Genomic DNA, 12,630 nt, shown 5'->3' on the forward strand with positions numbered 1-12,630 from the left:
GGCTTCGATCGGGCCATCTGGGGAGTGGACCAACACGTGGACAACTGTGGTCTCTCCCTCTCTTTCAAACTAAGCAAATATTAAAGAAAATTTCCACATCACTGGGTTATCATGAGGATTGAGGAGATAAATATCAAGCGCTTAGACAAGACTCTGTAATATGGTAAACAGACAATCAACTGCCAAACTTCAAGTCTGATGTTATTTGCTTTCTGATTTATGGTGTATGCATTACGTGGAAATCATGAATTTATATACATCACCTTTGGAGGACACACAAAGGAGCAGACACAAAAGCGGCTTCGCCACACAGCTCCAGGGTCACTACCAAAGCACTTGGGTTAGTCTCTAAACAAAATGGACAACCGCAAGTTGTTAGATAAACTGCAGTTAACTAGCAAAAACATTGACACGGGGGTAGGGGAGATGGAGACTGGAAGAAAGGCGTCAGCCTACTGTGGTGAGTGGTGCAAGTGCTTCTGAGAGCTTTGCAGTGTCCCCGTGCGTGGAGCACGGACACGCGCTGCTTACCCCGGAATGTCACAACACACAGGAGCAGACTGAAAGGAGAAGCAAAACTCAGTGATTCTGACGTGTCCCAGGAGAGATGTTACCTGGAAAGCTTCCTTTGTTATCCAAAACTCATTTATTGCAACAAAACTGGAGGTTAATCACTCTTTTATTATTTAATTATATGGTAAAATCTACATCTACAATTTGATAGGGAGGAATTGCTTTGCATTTACATCAAGGACACAGTTACTCTAGTGGAATCAGACAGACACACACAGAAGACCAAGTACATGTTGAAAACAAAACGTCTCCATGTTTCAGCTGGCCCTACACTTGCTATTCCGGACCACAGTTTCCTATTAGCGTTGACTCTTACATACATACACGTTAGGTCTTGATCTTACATACATGTTAAGTCTGACGTATCTCCCCAAATTTTTAAGCATTGAAAGGAGCTTCTCACAATTTCTGTTCATAAACAAAATGTTGAAAACAATATGGAAGGAAAGTTTAAAAACAAAGAACAGACGGCTTTTACCTAGGGCGGAGAACACGCGGCTCATCTCGGAACACTTTCACTAGGAGGCCAGCGTTTCTCGCGCAGGAGGAGCACATTTCCCACGCGCCCTGCGGGACCACACCTGCAAGTGCTTCTGTTCTCAATTCCAAAGTGTTAGTGAAAATGCATACAAAATATCTAAAAACTAAATATCAGAATGGGACTCAGACAAATAAAAATTGTGAATTGGTTCAAATAGATGTTTTCAGTTTCTTAAATTCAGATATTTTAAAATAACTCACATTTTAGTGTGCTTCATGGTTTCACATAAAGTTGAAACTCAAATGAAGTTTTTTTCATGTTTTACTTGATTCTACAAAAATATCAATTAACTACTGCTTTACTTAATCAAGTTATACATGAGGTAAGTTTCAGCTAAAAAAGGCAAACCAAAAGAGCAACAAAAAAAGCCAACCAAAGTTAAAAGTCAACCACTTAAAAAGCACACAAAATCTTTATGCCCACTTCATGTTTAGAATTTACAACCTTAGGTACTGATATTTTTTTGTAATTTAAAAACTAACTACCTTTTGCATTCCTAAGTCTGATTACATTGGTAAATACAGGGGGTAAAGTCTGACAAAATTTATTTTTGGTAAAATAACGCAATAACGAATCCAAATGGAACAGAAGACTGCTGTTGAACACTTCACTTCTAAACAGACACACACGCACACACGCAGTTATCTAAAAAAATATTTTGGTAGTAAATTGGATTAACAGAGTACATGTTTTCTCGTAAATAAAAAGTAAAAATTTCCAATTACAGTCTTATAGCCAGCGATCAGGTTTTCAAAATAGGTAATAGCCAGCTAACAGTTCTTTAAAATATGTAAAGGTTGCACTAACAGATCTCTGCTCACCGTCCCCAGTATTTAAGCAGGTCTTACTGAGTTAGCACTTTCATGATACTAAATAGCTTTTACAGAGCCAGTACAAAAGGGCGAAAGCAGTAACATTTAGCTGGCAGTAAAAGTTACAGATTATTGCTGCACTTTTCCCTCATAACACCACCAAACTTTGTAGCAATTCTAGAAAGTACTGTTCCTCTCATCAAATTTCATTATGCTTATGTATGTAAATTTTTACTCAGCAGAGAATTCTTAAAATTGAAAGCATTTAAATGTGTAACTTCACATTATACTGCCACATTTTTATGCCCTTTCTGTTTCCCAAATACATAAAAACAATATACATTTTCCCCCAAAAAATGAAATAAGATGTCCACATTAAAAAAATAAAGCCTACAAAAAGTTCCAGAGCTAAAAAAAAGAGTATCTGTATGGCACAGAGTGATCTACAGCGCGAGGTCCAAGACGACCACACGAAATCCATTAGCGCAGCCTGCTTGTTTTCAGAGGAATACTATGTTGACGTGAAATCACATTACTTTTAGTTCTTGAGTCAACAAGAATTGTACACATTTTTTGTTTTACAGTTATTAAAAACAGGAGACCAAGCTGAATGTGCCAGAGATTTCACTTGAGCTTTTTAGACTCATCTTGAAGAAAACCGGAGAAGGGATTTACTTGGTTGGTTTCCATAGCTTGATAGACCAGAAACAGGAAAACTGCCACAATCACCACCAGCACGATTTTTATCCACATAGGAATGGAGCGTCCCTTCTTCTTAGTCTTTTCTGACTTGACATCTGCCAAGGGGACATACTTGGGAACATACTTTGATGAGAAAGATTCCTCCATTCTGAAATCGCTGAGTTCTAACGGCCGGCCTGCAGCCCCTTTGATTGGTCTGCGGCAACTGGCACTGTTAGGGAGTGAAAGAAGGCAAACATTTTACAGTCAGGATTTAGATAAATGACATAAAATGTCACTGTTCCTAATTCCAAGCATATTCCATAAGATAGCATAAAGCAGCAAGTGCAACATATGAAAAACTCTGCAACTTCTTCATTGAAAAATTTTTCCCATATTTTATTAAAAATTAATATTCAGGGGCCTGGCATGGTAGCCTAGACTGGTAGCTCATATGGGATGCCACCACCACAGGAGGAAGCTTAATGTGCAACACCATGGTGCCAGTTCCATGGCTAAAGTCTACAAGAAAGAAAAACACCAAGTGGCTATGGTTGTTACTCCTGCCGCCAGGAAACAGTTGAAAGATACCTACAGCCGTTTGAGGGTCAGTGTTTGGCCTAGCAGTGAAGATGCTGCTTGAGAAGCCCACATCTTAGCTCACAGGTCCTAGAGTTGATCCCGGCTCTGCAACAGCCTCTGGCTGACGCGCGGCATGGCAGGAAGGAGGTGACAGCCAGATGAGCCTCATCTCCGCGCCTCAGTGGGAGATGTGGAGTTAGGCAGCTGGACAGTGAATCGGCAGATGGGACCAGAAAAGTTTAGGGGGAAGACTACTTCTTTCCTAATGTACTTTCATTTGGAGTTAAAAGTATGAATTAAATAGGTAAATAAAATGCTTTTTTAAAGAAAAAACAATTATTTGAAAGGTAGAATGTCAGAGAAGCAAAGATATCTTCTATCCTCAGGTTTACCACCCAGAATGGTTGCATGACTGGGGCAAAGCCAAGAGCCCAGCGCTCCAGCCAGCATCCTTCATGTGGGCGGCGGGGAACCTTGTGGGAAGGCACAGCACCCGGCATGCTTTAATCTAGCCCCGGTACATTTTGTAATTTTTTAGCTTAATGAAGTCAATTTTGAATTTGATTTAATTTTCAAGAATATGAAAAACTGGTGATTTAAGGAAATGACCCCTGAAATAACAGTTTAATTCTGAGAAAACAGGCGTAACAACTTTGCCAAAAATAAATAAATAAATAAATAAATAAAAATTCCCTATTGAAACCCAATATACTTGTCTCAATGCAGCCAAGTACCTAATTCCTGTGGGTGTAGCTGCTTCAAACGGGAACATTTCCTTAAGAATATCTCTTTCCACTCTTCTGTCCTCTGTTTTTTCTCCCACCTAATAAGAAACAAAGAAACACAAAATAAATTTAGTGTACATGTACAAATAAAACCATTTAAAGTTGCAGAGAAAAGCCTCTTGAATCTATCCCAAGTTTAACCAACACTATTTCTGAATTCATTATCTCTAGGTATCTACACGATCCCAAGGCTCTGCAGACTTTCCCAAGGTGAAGAAACCTGCATGTGTTATTAGAGGGAAAACTGCCACACGTTCAAAGCACTGCGTGTGTCGGGAATCCAGTAAGTTAACATGGCAGTGTAAAGTCCCTCAATTTTTCCCTTGTTTTTAATTAATAAAACATTGAGTCTACTAGTTCTTTCTGTTACACATTTCACAGAAAAGTGATCAAATATAAAGTTAGCCAACTAACATGGACATTTAACAAATTTCAGTCTATTTTAATTAGTACAATCTCCCCAACTCAGCAAACAGAATTAACTTCGTACTTTAACTTTTGGCTGTGTTTACCTTTGTGTGCAGTTCAGAATAAATAAACTATGTGATTTGGTAAATTCATTAAACTTATAAGACACCATGCAGTTAGTATTTTAGAGATCAACTATACGGAGTTTAACCAACTCAAGCACCAAAGTTAAAGTTTCATTATTAGACCTTTTAATGAAAGAAAGTGTAACCTCCCTCAGAGCCCAGCAGCACTTTCCAAATTCTAGCCACGACCAACAATGCGTAAGCAGCACACAAGTGATCAATTGCTTGAACAAAAAAAAAAAACTGGAACTTAAAGTCAGAGAAGCAAGAGGAGAGTATTAGCAAGCCATACCACATTAGCTGTAGGTACCATTCTCAGGCATGACCGTGTGTCAATCACTTATGCATACGTAGACACACCACCCAATAAGAAAACGGTTCCCCTCACTTCAAAAAAACAAAAAAAAACAAAGATAGGAAATATTTCCTCTCGGAGAGATCAGGAGAGATCAATGATAGCACGGATCTAAACTGTATTCATTTACTTCAGCTCTTGTCAATGGTCTCTTTGGTGTTCTTCTGGGTGTGTCTGAGAATTCAGTGATTGGCAGAAGGGGAGTTGCATGCTTGAAATTTCCAGTCACCCTATTGACAACCTGCCAAGATTCAAATTATTCAGACTCAGAATTATCCAAACATAATAAAGACACTTAAAAAGGTAATTCTTACAACAGAACCTAGCATCTCGACCCAAGAAGCTTGATCATTCTTCAATTATTTTAGTAAAAGCATCCTTATAATATTTAAGATTCTTATACAATAAATTAAATTTATATAAATTGGCTAGTGAAAAATTCTAAAATTCAAACTATATGGAATAAAACCAGTATAAAATCTGTTCAAAAAACAGAGAAATTTAAAATGTGCCAGAATTTACCACCTCCCAATTTCCAATTATAGGGCAATTTATGAAGAATACCACTTTGTACAGTTTATGAAATATATTTACTAAGGTGTTGTTGCTTGAAGCCATAATAGTTTCAGTTATGGGAGTATTCTGTGAAATTACTGCACCATCTACATGAAAATGTTCTGAAGTTTCCACCTGTTAGTTTGAAAACAAAACAAAAACAATAAATATAAAAGAAACACTAAAACCCTGCCAATCTGAAAACCCAATTCTAAGCAATAAGCCTTGCATCACCCTTTTCCTTGGAGTTCTTCTTGACCCTCTTGTAGATTCCCTAGTTAATGCCTGCAGAGGTCCGCCTTTTGAAGATCCACTTGTCCATTCAGTCTCTGTTACTCCAGCTTGAGAATAGCTCTATTTAAGCACCGACACATGAAAAAGACATAGTCTAACATCAAACACCTTTATGATGGCCGTATCAGCACAAAAAGCCATTCAGTGTCCAAATTCCGTCATTTACAAACAACATTATGCCTCAAAATATTTCTCCATGTACAGTAAGCATTTAACAGATGGTAGAAGTCCTTACAAATTATAATAAAATCTAGGGGGAAAATTCTTGCACAACAATTATCACAGTTCCGTTTTGTGTCTTCCTGAATATAGTTATGGTAGCTGAATCCACTTTGTCTACACAAAAGGCAGAATGATTCCAATTTTTAATAAAATCATTTACTGCAACATGTGTTTACTGCTTTAAAACAAAAGCACAAACTTTACAGTTATTAAGGTAAATATTTCTTTTCACATGGTTAGGATCATTTTAGTAAAAGCAGTTTAAACTATAATCCACACACAGCTAACATGAAGCTCAGAACTTCCCAGGTATCAAAGTCCTTCTGAAAACAGACCAAATCAAACCTAGCCAGCCAGAGCCTGCACGGCCACCGGCCCGTGAACGCAGGAGCCCGCTGCTCAGCGCCCACGCTCCCAGCTGCTCACACCTGCCCAACGCCCACTACAGAAAACAGCTGCTCACACCTGCCCAACGCCCACTACAGAAAACAGCTGCTCACACCTGCCCAACGCACACTACAGAAAACAGCTGCTCACACCTGCCCAACGCACACTACAGAAAACAAGGGAGCAGCGACAGACACCTGTACCAATCAGTCTTAGACTCGTTTTTTTCCTGACAAACTGACATTTTTCTGTGCCTTTAAGAATATAAGCGTTCATCCATTCTAATTTGAAATCCATCAGACCGTCACTTCTCCAACTATAATGTGCTTGTACATTAAATACCTGGGGAGAGGGGAATGCATGCAGATTCTGCATTCTAAATACCAAGATTTTAAATGTTGAAGCCAATATTACAATCACTGTGTTGCAGCAGCGTGCTTATGTTGTCATTTTTGCTTTTAAACAAATATTTTTATCTAGCAAAAGATAGTTAATCTAGCAAAGTGTCTATTAAATTTAAAGGTGACTGCATTGTGGAGTAGCACGCTATGCTGCCACCTTCTAAGTGTCAGTTTGAGGGATGGTTGGTTCACTTCCGATCTAGCTTCCTATTGAGCAGTGGAAGATGGCCCCAGGCACTTGGGGCCCCTGTCACAATCATTTGGGGAGCAAATCAATAAATGGAAGCTCTCAAATTCTGCTTTTCAAATAAGTCTCTTAAAAAAAAGTGAAGCTCAATCGATTTACTCTTCCCCTGTGACCACAGCAGCAACCTAGCAGTGTGGCTTGAAGCATTGCTATTACAGTCCATACAGTCAGAGTCTCCCGCATCTGATGTCTTACATCTAACCACACTGGAAATCGACATTCAGAAAATCTCTACTTTGACTCACAATTGGAATCTCAGTTTCTCAGTCTGCTATAAATTAGGATTGAATGTAAAAACCATTTTGGTCAAAAGACCAATATGTAGGGCCCGGCGCGATAGCGTAAGTGGTTAAAGTCCTCTCCTTGAACGCACCGGGATCCCATATGGGCGCCGGTTCTAATCCCAGCAGCTCCACTTCCCATCCAGCTCCCTGCTTGTGGCCTGGAAAAGCAGTCGAGGACGGCCCAAAGTCTTGGGACCCTGCACCCGTGAGGGAGACCCGGGAGAGGTTCCTGGTTCCTGGCTTCGGATTGGCGCAGCTCCAGCAGTTGTGGCTGCTTGGGGAGTGAATCAATGGAGGGAAGATCTTCCTCTCTGCATATCCACCTTTCCAATAAAAAATAAATAGATCTTAAAACATACTAATCCTTTGCCTGCAACACCAGCAGCCCACGTGGGCATCAATTTGGGTCCTCACTAGTTCCCTGCTGGTGACCTGGGAAGGCAACAGAAGACGGCCCAGGGTCGAGGGTTCCTGAATCCACAGGAAGCATTGGAGCAAACTCCTGGATCCCAGCTTTGGATCAGTCCAGTCTGGTCACTGCAAACATCTGGGGTGTACACCAATAGATGGGAGAATCAGTACCTCCCTCTCTAATTCCTTCAGACAAAAAAAATATATAATACCCTTGACCTCACCATCTCAGACCAACTAAAGCAGAGACTCTTGGTAGGGCCTGAAAAGTTAAATCTTAACACTCCTGAGGATTCCAATATGCAGCCAGGACTGTGAAAACAAATGCTTTTAATCTGTTCTAACCAGGCATTTGGCTTAACATTGAAGTGCCGTGTGCTGTACCGAAGAGCCCAGGTGACACACCTGGCTTGGACTTGCATGCCTGTCTTCTCCTAACGTTGACCCAGCAGGTGATGGCTCCAGGAACTCTGTTCCTGCTACCCTTATGGGAGACAGGACTGCTCTGGCGCACCACTGACGAGCAAACAGAGGTATATTCTCTCTCAAGTAAACTAATTAGAAACAAAACAAAAACCAACCCGTGTGTGTGTGTGTGTGTGTGTGTGTGTGTGTGTGTGTGTATACACATATACACATACAAATGGACTTTTGGCATAGCTCAAATTTCAGCTAACTTTTCAAAATTTCCTCTTTCTCAATAACCAATGGCACAGTGTCAGAGTAAGCAGAAGTATTTTTGTCTTCCTCCCTGAAAATTAAGCATCTATTAAATTGTCTAATTTTCTATCATCTTTAAAGATTTTTTTCTGGGGCCCAGTATGGTAGTCTAGTAGCTAAATCCTCACTTTGCATGTGCCAGGATCCCACATGGGTGCCAGTTTGTGTTCCTGCAGCTCCACTTCCCATCCAACTCCCTGCTTGTGGCCTGGGAAAGCAGCAGATGGCCCAAAGCCTTGGGAGCCTGCACCCGCGTGGGAGACCTGGAAGAAGCTCCTGGCTCCCAAATGGCTCAGCACCAGCCATGTGGCCACTTGGGGAGTGAAAAAGGGGACAGAAGATCTTTCTCTTTGTCTTTCCTTCTCTCTGTATATCTTTTTTTTCCCCAATAAAAAATAAATCTTTAAAAAAATTTTGTTCTGATTAAGCAATTGAAATAATCTATTTAACAAAATTTTACCAAACATCCACTGAATCATTATGGCTAACAAAATTACATTTACATGTTATACACCAAGTTCAAGTTTTTTGTGTGTGTATGTGCAAAGAAACACCAAGAAACTTCCGGATTGCCTGTGGCAATAGCAAGGAATTTTACAAATCATTCATCCTCTCTTCTGCTCAGATTTAATAAATTATTTGGTTGAAGACTAAAAGCTGATTTCATTAGTACCTATAATTATCTAGTTTAGAACTATTGTCACAGTTTCTTTTAAAACCGGAATCTGTACCATGAATGACTTTTAGAAGGAAAAAAAGTTAAAAAAAAATAAAACTAATTCAATGCCATAATTACTCAGACTGATCAAACAACTGAACAGAATTAACGTATTGGTATACAGAATTAATGTAACCATGGCATGCAGTGACGCCAAATAACAACCATCCTGCCATCTGTGCTCAGCAAGAAGCTCCATGGAAAAGCTCTGGTTTGTCATGGAGGCAACTGAAAGGAGAAACAGAAAGCCTTCCACCTGGCCTGCTGCGAAGCTATCAGGTTAAGACAGAATTTGAGGAAGACAGGAACTAGAGTTCAGGTTATTAAAGTAGCGTTAAGTTCCAATAAACAAACACAGAGGTAGGGCTCACACGGTGGCCCATGGCCCTGTGTCACTGCACCCACGTGGGAGGCCTGGAGGAGGCTTCTGGTTCGCAGCTTCAGAACAGCTCAGGTCTGCTGCTGAAGCTACCTGGAGTTGCTCAGTGGATGGAAGGTCGGTCTTCTCCCTCTCAGAAACGCTCTCAAGTAAAAATGAAATAAACCGTGCACACACTCTGGGGCAGGTGTTGCAGCCGATATGCCCGCCTGTGACATCTGCCTCCCATACTGGAGTCCTGGTTTGAGTGCAGGGTCATTTCTAGTTCAGTTTCATGCCATGGCATGCCTGTGGGTGAGGCAGATGATGGCTCATGTACTTGGACCTTGCCATTCACACAGGTGACTCAGATTGAGTTCCTGGTTCCTCGCTTAGACCTGGTCCGAGTCCCAGCTGTCCCACGCATTTGGGGAGCACATCAGCAAATGGAAGATCTGTGTTGGTGTCTCTCTCTCAAATGCAACTACTTGCCCTTCATTTACACACCCCACCTGAAGCTCTAAAACACTCAAGGTGACACAAACGCTTTTCCCTAAAGGGTGGGGGGTAATGGCTGTAGAAGTCCTAAGAAATAACAAAGATAATCAAAATCTACTCAAGATGGAACTAGCAATTTTACTTACAGTCTTTTCCCAAGAAAAACTGATGATACATGTAAAAGGCTGGAGAGGAGAAGCGAGGGTACTGTGATAAGCCTGCTTTTCATATTGAAATGACTGATCTGAGCACCACCTGCTCTGTGCTTCCAACCCAACTGCCAATAACGAGCCTGGGAGGGGGCAGATGAACCCCTGCCACTCAAACGGGTGGCCCGGATGGGGTCCCAGAATCTTGGCTTCAGTTCGACCTACCCAGGCACTCAGGGGAGTGAATCACCGGTAGAAAATTTCTTCCTGTCTCTCCCTCTCTCCCTGCCTTTCAAGTAAGTAAATCTTTTGCAAAAGCTGCTCATAGGCTCATCTCGGCATTATTCACAACAGCATACAACTGGAAACAACTCAAATACACACTGAAAGAAAAGTGATCCCCCCAAAATTATCCATCAAATGCAACACAAGAAAAAATCATAGCTGTATAAAGTAATGAGAAAGTCGGCTACTTTCTGAGGTGGTGTGACCTCTAGGGTTATGATGAAGTAGGCTGCCTTTTTCATGAGTGGGGATATATCTAAATCCATGTATTTAATGATAATATTCAAAAAGAAATAAAACATCAGGCACTGGAGTTGTGGCACAGTGGGTTAAGTCACCACTTGTGAGGCCGACATCCCACACCAGAGCACTGGTTCAAATCCCGGCTGCGCGCTTCCAACCCAGCTTCCTGCTAAGGTGTCTGGGGACCTGACACCCATGTAAGAATTGTCCATGAAGCTTCAGCCGTTGCAGCTATTTCAGTGAATAAATAATAAACGAATGAAAGATCTCTATCACTTTGCCTTCCAAAATAAGTAAAATGAGTCCTAAATGCAATCAAAAGCTAAAGATGAAGGAGACAGGGCAGAAGCCAGAGTTTGGAGTCTACACTGTTCTTCCTAATTAATATCACATACACATTTTTCAGTAATTTTTTTTTTTTAAAGAAAAAGGAAGATAGTATTAGAAAACCTAATTGTACACTCAACATCAAGTGCTGTCGGGTGACTTTAACTACATTATTTTGACTTTACATTCCAGTGGGATTTTTTAAGAGATGAATTAAGTCCTCCACGCACTGGTTCACATTTCAAATGGCTGCAACAACCAGAGCTGAGCCGATGGAAAGCCAGGAGCCGCTTCAGGCTCTCCCACTGGGTGCAGAGGCCCGGACATGAGCTGGCCTCCACTGCCCCATGGGCATGGATTTGAGTCTTGGTTGTTCCTTTCCATCCCGCTGTCTGCTTATGGAAGCGGAGGATGACCCAAAACCTTGGGACATTCAACCTACACAGGAAACCCGGAAGAAGCCCATGGCTTCAGACTGGCTCAGTTCCAGCCAGTATGATGACCTGGGAAGTGAACCAGCTAACAGATCTTTGTCTCTCCTCTTTGTGAATCTGCGTTTTCAATGAAAAGAAACAAAAGAATAAGAAGAAGAAAAAAATTTTTTTAAAGTTATAAATTAAAAAAATGAAAATGAAAGTTAAAAATAAACAAATAAATAAATAATCAAGCCCTGTTAGTAGTAATGCTCTATTATTTTGGCAAAGGTATGCCACAATGGCACCAATGTGGGAGACCAGATTAAGTCTGGCTTTGATCTGGTTCAGCCCTAGCTCCAGGCATTTGGGGGTACACCAGTAGATGAAGTATCTGATTCTCTGGCTTTCAAAGGATTAAAAAGAGATACATTTGAAATAATTAAATGAAAAGATAACAAAAATCATTTAAGTAATTCCCTTGGGGGAAAAAGAAAACAGGCAAAATAGAAACATTTTAAAAATAAGCACAATTAAAAACAAATATATAAAAAGTCTAATATATATTTATTAATATTCTTTTATATAAAAGGTACTTTAACTTAAAAACTGGCAAACAAAGGGCAAGAAGTATCTCTACCTCTCTTGTATGAATTTATTTCAAGGTTAAGTGAGAAGTTTACCAGAAAAATCTGTTTGGCCCGGCACAGTAGCCTAGCGGGTATAGTCCTCACCTTGAATGTGCCGGGATCCCATAAAGGCACCGGTTCCCATCCAGCTCCCTGCTTGTGGCCTGGAAAAGCAATTGAGGACGACCCAAAGCCTTGGGACCTTGCACCCATGTGGGAGACCCGTAAGAACTCCTGGCTCCCAGCTTCAGATCAGCACAGTACCGGCCGGCCGTTGTGGTCACTTAGGGAGTGAATCATTGGACGGAAGATCTTCCTCTCTGTCTCTCCTTCTCTCTGTATATCTGACTTTGCAATAAAAATAAATAAATCTAAAAAAAAAAAAAAAGTTTACCCTAGTTATAGAGGTAAGAAAAAATCATAATTTACAACCCCAAATAAAACAATGTATCTAAGTAATAAGTCAGCTGCCATTACAATCATTATAACAAAGGGTGATGTGCAGCTTTATAATGGACCTGGCTTCCTAATATGAAGCTGTTATTCTTTAATTTTATAATCACCAGAGGATATCATGTGCCTGCTAAAATAATGTAACAGAAAACCCACATCAATCATAAGGCATTC

General features: G+C 40.6%; 1 protein-coding gene across 6 annotated transcripts in view; it reads right to left on the reverse strand.

The window, feature by feature from the left end:
- Positions 1–661: 661 nt before the first annotated feature.
- The window catches only part of TMPO (thymopoietin), a 31,192-nt gene continuing 19,223 nt past the window's right edge, over positions 662–12,630 (reverse strand). Inside the window, exons 1-6 of one of the 6 annotated variants that reach the window (XM_040980423.1) lie at positions 6,473–6,977; positions 5,652–6,361; positions 5,457–5,552; positions 4,993–5,103; positions 3,924–4,012; positions 662–2,839 (exon numbers count right to left, since the gene is read on the reverse strand). In XM_040980423.1, the coding sequence (XP_040836357.1) occupies positions 2,551–2,839; positions 3,924–4,012; positions 4,993–5,103; positions 5,457–5,480 (513 nt within the window). In that variant the 5' untranslated portion in view covers positions 5,481–5,552; positions 5,652–6,361; positions 6,473–6,977 and the 3' untranslated portion in view covers positions 662–2,550. Of the gene's footprint in view, positions 2,840–3,923; positions 4,013–4,992; positions 5,104–5,456; positions 5,553–5,651; positions 6,362–6,472; positions 6,978–12,630 lie in introns of those variants that run through there. The other 5 variants (XM_040980405.1, XM_040980415.1, XM_040980412.1 and 2 more) reach the window with 5 other exon arrangements.

Source organism: Ochotona curzoniae, unplaced genomic scaffold (genome assembly GCF_017591425.1).
Source record: "Ochotona curzoniae isolate NIBS_2020 unplaced genomic scaffold, NIBS_Ocur_1.0 contig_1014, whole genome shotgun sequence".
In the NCBI taxonomy this organism is placed as follows: Eukaryota; Metazoa; Chordata; class Mammalia; order Lagomorpha; family Ochotonidae; genus Ochotona; species Ochotona curzoniae.